Source organism: Vigna umbellata, chromosome 3, assembly GCF_029865625.1.
Source record: "Vigna umbellata cultivar VRB3 chromosome 3, Vumbellata_1.0, whole genome shotgun sequence".
NCBI classification, from domain to species: Eukaryota; Viridiplantae; Streptophyta; class Magnoliopsida; order Fabales; family Fabaceae; genus Vigna; species Vigna umbellata.
In genome coordinates, this window is record NC_142167.1 from 30,989,772 (window position 1) to 31,000,299 (window position 10,528).

The 10,528-nt window shown below is 33.4% G+C and overlaps 1 protein-coding gene and 1 pseudogene across 1 annotated transcript; both read right to left on the reverse strand.

Annotated features, from left to right (window-relative positions):
• Positions 1 to 5,136: 5,136 nt before the first annotated feature.
• Positions 5,137 to 10,294, reverse strand: LOC148202241 (uncharacterized). Its single transcript, XM_088109567.1, has 5 exons — positions 9,340 to 10,294; positions 5,905 to 6,221; positions 5,570 to 5,829; positions 5,314 to 5,487; positions 5,137 to 5,245 (listed from the first exon to the last, which is right to left on the reverse strand). The coding sequence occupies exons 2-5, from the start codon at positions 5,929 to 5,931 to the stop codon at positions 5,137 to 5,139; spliced, it is 570 nt and encodes a 189-aa protein (XP_087965693.1). The 5' UTR covers positions 5,932 to 6,221; positions 9,340 to 10,294.
• LOC148202242 (uncharacterized) lies at positions 7,604 to 10,255 on the reverse strand (annotated as a pseudogene).
• Positions 10,295 to 10,528: the final 234 nt, after the last annotated feature.

Here is a 10,528-nt window from a genome sequence, read left to right on the forward strand (position 1 = left end):
AAAATAAGAAGTAGAAAATAGTTTTAATAGCTACAAAAGAGTTCTTAACGTAAATATTCCATACAACTTAATCAAAGAAAATCAAAATGCTATATAACCAAAAAAAAATAAACTTTTCTTAAAATAGATATATTCATATGAATACTTTTTCCCTTCTTAAAACTTTCAATTAATAATTCAACCTTTGAAAAGGAAGAACCATCCCTTGTAAATTTGTTCTCCATAAATTAATTTGATCTAATGGTGAACAAAATTCTAAATATAATTCCAAATCTACACTTCGTTGAATATGCAAAATATGTATGAAAATCTTAAAATTTGCATGGAAGATATGAGAAAATCATAATTATTTTTCCCGATATCATTTACGTCATATTTTCCTTGAGGTTATATTTCATTGTGTTATTTAGTTCTTTTTATAAATTCCACGTCAGGACATCTCACAAACTTTTTGAAAATAGAAGTTCTAAGTAGGGTTAGATAACCTGGAATCATATTTGATTAATTGTTTTTAGTATGCATCCAACTTAATTTTTTTACCTTCGAAACATGAACAAATGGTCACTACCTTTGGTTGCCAAAAAGTTTAAATCAGTCCTTGAGATCTTTAACGATGAAAATTGCAATAAAATAATACGTTAGAGCGAAAACTTTGGTTGCAAAATAATTAACGATCAATTTTAACTTTAGTCATTAAATGGCCATCAAAATTTAATTAGTCACTAAAAAATTGTCATCTCCAAGTATAGAAGACTAATTTAACGACTGAAAAGTGTTAATAATTATACTTGCCAATTCAGTTGCAGAAATAAAATGTATAGTGACTAATTTTTCGGTGGCAAATCAGTTTCAAAATATTTGGTCATTCCAAAATAGAAGACTAATTTAACGACTGAAAAGTGTTGATAATTATGACCAATTTAGTTCGAGAAATAAAAATAAATAGTGACCAATTTTTCGGTCATTAATGGGTAAAAAAAATTAACTTTAAAAGAAGAAATTGATTGGTAATTGAGTAGAGATTACAAAAAAATTCTATTCGCGGATAAAATTCACCTGGATAGTTACTACCCATGAATATTTATTATCCGTGGATAACGGCTAACGAGTATTTTAATATCTCTTCTAAATGGGTCGAGTGCGAGTATTAAACTATCCGCTCCACGGGTACTCGCTACTCATAAAAAATAATAAAAATATTAATTTTTATTCTTTTTAAATTAAATTTAATTAAAAATAAAATTAATTTATATTTTATTAGGTTAAATTTATTTAAAATTAAATTTTAATTTATATTTAATTTACTTTATATTATATTATATAAATTTAATTTTTTTATATTTAAAATTAAAATATATTCTTTAAATTTTTTGTAGGTACTGTGAGTATCCACGAGTTTTAAAATATCTACGAGTATTTTCTAAGTAGATATCCACGGATGAATTGCGAGTCGGATTGTGGATAAGCATTATCTATGTCCGACTCGACCCTTGTCATCATTATGATGACTAAGAAATTTTTTAAACTAAAATAAATGTGGTTAATTCAGTTGCAAGATTATGACTAATTCTTCAAACGCTAATACATCATAAAACTTTAAACTTAAAAAGTTATCACTAATTCGGTCACAGATAAAATTTAAATAGCTACAACTAGTATGTGGTCTCTAATGGACAAATTTTTTTATTAAATTAAAATGATTTTTAGTGACTAAATTGGTAGCAAAAAGTAAAAATATTTAACAACAAATAACTTTCAATATAAAGAGAGGTAAACGATGACAAATAAGCTAAGTAGGAATAATTAGCAACTAGATATTAATAGAATAAAGAAGGGAAAAAATTTATAATTGAAAAAGCAAATTATTAAAAAGTCCCTTCCGTCCAACACAACTAAAATCATATACATACCAACAGATATAAATGACGAAAATAACAAAAGAGAAACTAACTAAATGCAGCCATCTTCTCAGCCAAGTGGATGAATTAAAATATGACTGAGTTTTCCCCCATCAATTACAATAGTAAAATAATGTATTAAAGTTATCTTTTAACCAATTTCTTGTCTCATAACTAGATTCAGCAGTTCCTCAACGAAGATAAGCTAATGGATACTTAAAAACACCAACATAAGCTAAAGAACATTTGGGATCTGTTCCCAAAATGTTTAATATAAGACAGATTATATGAAATTACTTAATGAAAAATAAAACTCAAGGATATTTAAAAATTGGTACGTATGAATTGATCAAATATTACAATAATTCATGTATAAAAATTGTGAAGGAAAATGAGATTTCTGAGAAGATCCAAGTAAAATAGGCTCGGACATTGACATTGAAACAGAAGGTATAAACAATTCAATAAAATATAAAATATGTCAAAAAAAATTAACATAATTAAATTATAAATATCCATTATTTTTAGGTTTGAGAATAAAATATAATAAAGCTCCTAAATTAAAATCATATTTAACTCTTATTTTATTAATAATTACGAATTATTTAAATATAGAGAGCATTATAGGGTGTTCCAACCCTTTTACAAACATAAAAAAATGTGAAATGACAAAAGAATTGTTTAACATATCTAAATCATAAAATGAAAAACATATGTTCATCACTTTAATCCTAGGTCCCTTTTACAGACAAAAGAACGTATTATCTCTTTCATGTCACGTCTTATATATAGTCCTTCTAACTGGTATTTAATCCATTTAGTTTCAGCCTTTGCAACTGCTTCCAGTCTCTACTAAGACTTGTCTTTGCACCCACATCTCCCCTACTAAGAGTTGTGTTTACCCCAGCATGAAGTTGATACTGAAAGCTATACCTTATATACATGGCCATTAGCCTATTGCTCCAACTGACATCTTGAGAATTCACACTTTTTTAAACTAATTTTGTGAGACTTACAAGGTTCTTTATTTTTCTACTTTTGTCTATACTATATTGTATCTGTATATATTAGTCACTAGCAAAATTCTTCTAATTTTGTTATATCATACTAGTGTATCTTTTCTCAACTATTCTTACACCGCGTTTTCATAGTGTCTCTCTTTATTGTTTGTATTTGTAGCTTTGAATTTATATACAAAAAAACACATTCAATATTTCACCACTCATTTTTCATGTCCTCACTTAGTTCACCTAAAAATAATTTAGCTCCATGCTTATTTAAAAGGCTTCTCAAATCCTATCCTCCCACTCTGGATCCTTCCCCACCTTTAACATGAATTTTATGAACTAGATTATAAGCATAATTTTGAATATGAAAGTTTTGTTTATGGAATTTTGTTTGTTATCAAGTTTCAAGCATTTATTTGAGCTAAACAAAATATTCCTCTATAGTCTAACTTAAAAAAAGATTTTGTTTCTTTGCTTCCACATGTTCAGCACAAAGACATATTCAAATCATGTTTTCTTTGTTGATCGTAATCCAAATAGTTGGAAATTTGTATGGGTTGTACTGTGCTAATTTCAACCGAGTTACTACCTATAATGATGTTAAATTGGGTCACTGGACCCAACCCGGCCTAATCCACCACGGGTTGGTAACTTAGTGAGCCAACCCAATCCGGCTCATTTATTAACGAGCTAGAGAAATTCAAAAATAATAAAAAACGGGTTGGTGTTTGAAAAAAATTAAGTGGGTTGGTGAGTCAATCCGACTCACTATGGGTTCAACTCGGATGAGCCGGATTCAAAATTGACCCACATAAAAAAATACAATTTTTTCAAACTCAATCCGACCCAAACCCGTGATGGGCCTGGTTGACCCGCGGGTTGTTACCCATTTTGATAGCTTTAAATACCTATATCCAATACTTTCCTTCACTAGTACAAAAACAGTGTATTATGTCGGTTATTTTTGTCTTTTATCGACGAATTTGAGACCGACGTCATATCGGGTGACGTAAATTTTACGTCGAGTATCACTGGACAACATTACTAGAACAATTTGACGTCGAGTCAATCGAGAATTGACGTAACTCTAACGTCGATTTTGTGCAACGACGTGAGGTTACGTCCACTAGTAAAGAGAATGACATCCAATATTTGAATAAATATTTATATTTATAGTAAGATTTGTCATCTAATGTACGAGGGACCTGACGTAAAGTTGACGTCGCTATCGAAGATAATGGACGTAATGTTCACGTCGAAGTTCAAAGAGGACGTCAATTTTTGAGTAATATTTGAATAAATATTTATATTTAAAGGAATATTTGACGTCACGTATAAGGGGAAAGACGTAAGATTTACGTCGAACTTGTCGATATGTGACGTCATTGTCGCTGTATGAACATTGAACAATGTATACTTCGATGTTACCTTCAGTGTTTTCTTTTAAATTTGATTCGGTTTAGCTCATTTAACCAAACTTGAAATACAGAAACCAGTTTTTCAATTCATATATATTTATAGAATTAATTAATTTAAACCATGCTATAATCAATTCATCAATTCCAATTAAATAGTAAAACTAAAAGACGCTAATGCTATCATCAAAATTTAAAAGAACCTAGTTTTTCCATTCATCTATTCACAATATTCATTTATTCACAATAATCTATTAACAGTTTAAAAGCTGCACAAGTAAGCAAATGCTACTATCATGAAAGGAAAAACCTAAAGCTATAGTTATTTAAAATGTTTATTCAAATATCCTGCCCAATCCTCTCTTATCGTCTTTATTACTGAAGTGGACAATGAAGAGGTAGTGTTGAACCGCTGCAAAATCAAGGAAACTTTACTATTATATTCATTTTAATGTCAAAAGTTTATTGATATTTGTAAGATTTTCAAATGTAAATTTCTACCTCAATCCATTCCCCTTTGATTTCTGCTCGGATGATTGCCTTTAATGCATGACATGATGTAGTAGCCACATGCCCAAGAATCATTATGCTTATTACACTAAACATGTGAAAGAACTTAGTCAAATGTAATGGTTTAAATTTGACTACGAAATTAAAGGTTAAAAATCAACGAATTCCAACCTTAGGATATATAATTTCAAGTTGTTGTCCTTTGGTTATAGTCACAACTCTAAACAAATTTGAAAAATTTGAAGCATTAGAAACATAAGTTAATATATTAATATCATAATGAATTGATAAGAATGAATGTAATACTTACGTTTGTATCAAGGACTTCAACTCCGCTTTCATCTTCCTATGAAGAGAACAAAACCATACAACTTGTGCTTTTTTGGGAATGATCACCATGAGTTGCCAATGGCCCCTATCATGTACTAACAACTAGTGAGTTTATTGATTAAAATTTGATAAAAGTTGACAATATCGAGAAACACGTATGCATCAATGTATGGTGCGATATATATCTCTCTATTAGACTCAGTCATCCATGTTTGAATATATGATTTTCTGGAATCTAATGTGTTTCCAGATGGTTGAATGGTCTGAGGTTCAAGAAAGCCATAAACTGACGCCCGACCTGATTCCACTACGATGGTGTCCATGTACCTATAAGAATAAAGTTAAGTATATTTATTAAAAAGTAATAATACTAATATACATATTGAAAAATAACAAATAAGAAACTTACATGCACCATAGTTGTATGCATGCAATGTTCAACATTTTTTCTCCACCAGTGATCTCATATGCATCATCGAAATTAATATACAATGGAACATGGTACTTGAGGCCAAATGTTCTTAACTCCCACAGCAACTTTACCGGTCCTTTTCTCAACTTATTTAATCTCGAGGTCAATATGGATATAGGATCATGGTCTTCTGCTTCCTCACGAGCCTCATTCACAGGTTGAGCCATTGGTTGTTTCTCAGGACGGTAGACCTGCAACTCATATTTACAAAAGTTAGGAATCATTTAATTATAACTTGAAGATTTAAGATAATAAAAAGAAGAATATAATACCGCTAGTGGGCCAAAATATGTCATCATAGCCTTAGGCCAAGCTATAAATGTGCCTAAGGCCTCCCCCACAAATTGGATTTCAGATGTAGGCACTAGCACTCGAGCCTAGGGGTCTCTTGGATCATCAATCATTACCCGCACGTGAGTGCGCAATAAAGGAGCACCATGAATGGTCTGGCCTCCTGCAATCTGTCGTCCCACGGCCACTATGCGTAGAGGATCCTCATCAACCAGAAACTCATACTGAATATTGTAATCAGTACGATCTGCAATAGAGCATGAGCCTTTGGTGCTCACCCGAGGTGTAGTAGGATCATCTGTAGGGGCGTCCTCCTACTGTGACTGTTGTTGTAGTTGTTGTTGTTGTTGTTGTTGTTGTTGTTGGGTGATCATCGCAAGTTTTTCTTCGATCATTCTTAAGCGTTCACCCATGCTTTCCTTAATTTGACTTGCACCTGTTTCCTGATGTTACTAACCATTTCTTGAGTCACGACTTATGTGCTTCTTGGTTTAGGGCTAAAGTAGTCCCTCAATCCAATAGCTCCTCCAACAGCACGCACATGACCTGGACGGTCTAGTCGACCTGTGGCTGCTACTAGAAGGTCTTCTCTACCTTGTGCCACAAATGTGCCTTGACTCTATTGGTCAACCAAGTCATCATGCATGTCATAATGAAGTTAGACACATTAAAAGGTTTGTTACATAACTTTTTTTATGAACTATGGTAATTAGTTAAAAGTTTCCACTTACAGTTCTCTAGGATATCTCCTGAGCAGACTGGGATGTAAACTGGCCATTGGACTTTGTCCGTGCAGCCTTTCACAATTCATGTCTAGCTGGTGGAGGTGCTAGATCAGGTGACTCAAGACCTAACTCCTCAGCACGACGTTTTCTCATCTTTTTTCTCTAATAACGCATAACCACCACGTGACAATATGTGTGGTGTATCATTAAGCTTCTGCTTCTGTTGGGCGGCTATCCTTTTCACCTGTGAAAAAATGAAAATCATTAAGCATAAATCACAAATTAACATCTTGAGTGACTAGAGCAAAATATTAAAAAACATACCTGTCACTCAGGAGTAAGTCTAGATTCTTTAAATTGCACCCACTCCTCCTCAGTTATTTTATATTTTGTACAAGGAGTGTCGTTCTGTTTCTGTTTAGAGCCAAAGACGTATTGACGTGTCATTCTCGTCTTGAAGTCCCTCCACCGGACTGCAATGTGGGATAAAATCTTCTTCCTTATCCTCTCATCATTAGGGATATCCAAATTTTCCTATTAAAAACAAAATTAATGTTAAAGCATGATGAACAAAAGTAAGTCAATGATGGAAGTAAAACATCTTAAACATACCAAAATATCCTGCCACAGTAGATTTTTGTCAACCTGTGGGACATCATCCCAACAGGTAGCAACAATAGGGACATGATATTTTGCCATCACGCCCAAGTAACTCCTAAACGATGTTGCATGTGCCCCAATAGGCACAAATGTTCGGGGATCAAACTCCACCGTCAATGGTTTATCACTAACCCGACAGGGTGTGACATCAGGCATCCGAGTCAAAGATCTACCCCCTCCTCCCGTCGAACCTGATCCAGAGCTCGTCATACCTATTTACAAAGTATTAGTAAATTATAGTTAGAATAGACAAAATAAATAAATTGTACAAGTAATTAAAACAATGTTAAGACACCTATTTATCCCATATTCCTTCATTGTGATCACATCGAGTTGCATGTATTTCATCGGGTACATCATCAACCTTATTTTCAATGGTTCTTGATGAGAAGGAGCTTGTCACAAGTATATCTAGAAAGTCTTCATCATCAGTTGTGTGCATGGCTCAGCCTTCCAATATCACTGACCATTTATGATTCATTAGGTCAGTGACATAGAATATTTGTCTTGCTTGACTAGCCATAATAAATGGTTCATCCGTGTAACTCATTTTGTTAAGATCCACCAAATTGAATCTGAGGTCTTCTGTCACCACACCAAAATTATTGTCAACCCATTTACACTTGAAAACTGGAACTCTAAAAGTGACATAATCAATTTCCCAAATTTCTTGTATTATTCCAAAATAATTGATTGATGCTGTAATTGGATTCTTATCCTTGGAACTGAAAAAGTGTACAACCTCAGCTTGTAGGATAACTCCACTATTTTGAACTCTACTTTTATCGTCTTCCTCCTTTGAATAAAACAAGTAATTGTTTATGTAAGCCGCCGAAAGTGATGATATCAGTGTTAGGTCCACGAGCTAGTCTCAATAGATTTTCAGAAACATTCGGAGTTGCATAAATCTTTTTCTTAAACCAAGCTAAAAAGGATTTGTTATGTTCATTAAGTGTCCACTTTTCACTCATACTTGGATGTGCTGACTTAATTTTATCAATGTGTTGTGAAATGTAAGGAATAACATTCTCTGTGTTGTTTAAAATGTACAAATGAGCTTGATTAACTTCTTTTCCACTAACCCTTTCAATCCTTAGTTCTCGAACTCCCTTTCCTTCACGTTTGTTTCCATGTCTTTTCTTTAGAAGTCCTATTGGGTCACAACTTCGCATATAACTTGAGCAGAATTCAATGACTTCCTCTGTAATGTAGCGCTCTATAATCGAAGCTTCCGGTCTCAATTGATTCTTAACATATCCCTTTAAGATCTTCATGTATCTTTCAACTGGGTACATCCACCTCAAGAAAACCGGCCCACATATTCGAATTTCTCTCACTAGATGGACAATCAAATGAACCATCATATCAAAAAATGAGGGTGGGAAATACATTTCCAATTGGCACAATAGTTTGATGGACTCATTTTGCAAATCATCTAACTGTCGAGGATCAACAACTTTCTTGCAAATGGCATTGAAAAACAAACTCAAATGTGTGAGAATACATCTAACAAAGGCAGGTAATATGGCTCGAGTAGCTACTGGTAAAAGTTGTTGCATTAAGACATGACAATCATGAGACTTTAACCCAACTAACTTCAAATCTTTCATAGAAACAAGGCTACTAATATTCGACAAATAACCTTGTGGAACCTTCACACTATGTAAACATTGACAATTTTTTTTTTAAAGAGTGTGACAAGTTGGAGGAAGATAGGTGCGTCTTCCTATGGATTGCAGATGTAACTCAAAACGGATTCCCATGTCAACCAAGTCTTGTTGTGCTTTCACTCCATCTTTTGTCTTTCCTTTAACGTTTAGTAAAGCCCCAACAACACTATCACATACATTTTTTTCAAAATGCATCACGTCTATGCAATGTCGCACATCAAGTTTACACCAATATGGAAGATTAAAGAATATTGATCGCTTTTTCCAAATGTTTTTCTCAACGGTCTTTTTTTATGTTTTCCGAAGACAACATCAATGTTCCTCACCTGGTCGTATACTTCTTCCCTATTACATGGTCTGCACACTACATCATCCTCAGGACTTCCATTAAACGCTTTTTTTAATCTACAGTAAGGGTGATTTCGAGGAAGGAATCTTCGGTGTCTTGTATACACAGTTTTCTGCCCATGCTTCTGTTGAAGATAACTCGTATTTTCTTCACAAATCGGACATGCAAAATGACCTTTAACACTGTAATCACTCAAGTTCCCATATGTAAAGAAATCATTTATGGTGCAAAACAACATTGCACGGAAACGGAAGTTTTCTTCTGAATATGAATCGAAGACCTCGACGCCCTCTTCCCACAACATTTTTAAATCTTTAATTAACGGTTTTAGATAAACATAAATGTCATTTCCAGGTTGTCTAGGACCCGATATCATCACAGACAACATCATGTATTTTCTCTTCATGCACAACATAGGAGATAGATTGTAAATCATCAAAATAACTGGCCATGAACTATGTTTGGTACTTAAGTTGCCATAAGGATTCATACCATCGGTAGCAAGTGCAAGTCTTAAGTTTCTCAGCTCTACACCAAATTTGGGAAATGTGTCATCAATGTTCTTCCATTATGGGGAATCAGCTGGGTGTCGAATAAGATTATCACATTTTCTTCCATCAACGTGCCACATAAGATTGTTCGCATCTTCTTTAACAGAAAACAATCGTTTCAACCTAGGTACTATAGGTAAATACCACATGACCTTAGCTGATGGACATTCATTGTGTTCATCGTTATTTCCATCAAGTTTCTTCTTAAATTGTGACGAACCACACGTCGGACACACCTTCATTGAAGCATATTGATCTCTATACAATACACAATCGTTGGGACATGCATGTATCTTTTGGTATTCCAAACCCATTGGACATAGAACTTTCTTCGCGTTGTAATTACGGATAGGTAACGTGTTATTTTCTAGAAGCATCTCCTTCAGCATCTCCAACAATTTTGTGCAACTTTTATCAGTCCATCTGTTTCTTGCTTTCAAACAAAACAATTTCAAAGTAGTCGATAACCTTGTAAAATGGATGCATCCTGGATACAACTCTTGCTTTGAATTGTTCTTAAGACTATTGTATAAATGAGCTCTTCCAAAATTTCTTTGCCAACGTCACGTACCATTTCATCTAAATGATCACTCATTCATTCGTCGACATAATCCGAACCTCTTAAAGTTGTTGGCTTATGAGGAAGAGAT

What these genes read in the sequence shown, in the direction of transcription:
- LOC148202241 (XM_088109567.1), bottom strand. Translation starts at nt 5,931, where the DNA reads ATGATGACATATTTTGGCCCACTAGCG. An exon ending in CATATTTTGGCCCACTAGCG is followed by an intron (nt 5,830 to 5,904) that starts GTATTATATTCT and finishes TGTAAATATGAG; the next exon opens with TTGCAGGTCTACCGTCCTGA. An exon ending in CCATACATTGATGCATACGT is followed by an intron (nt 5,246 to 5,313) that starts GTTTCTCGATAT and finishes AGTACATGATAG; the next exon opens with GGGCCATTGGCAACTCATGG.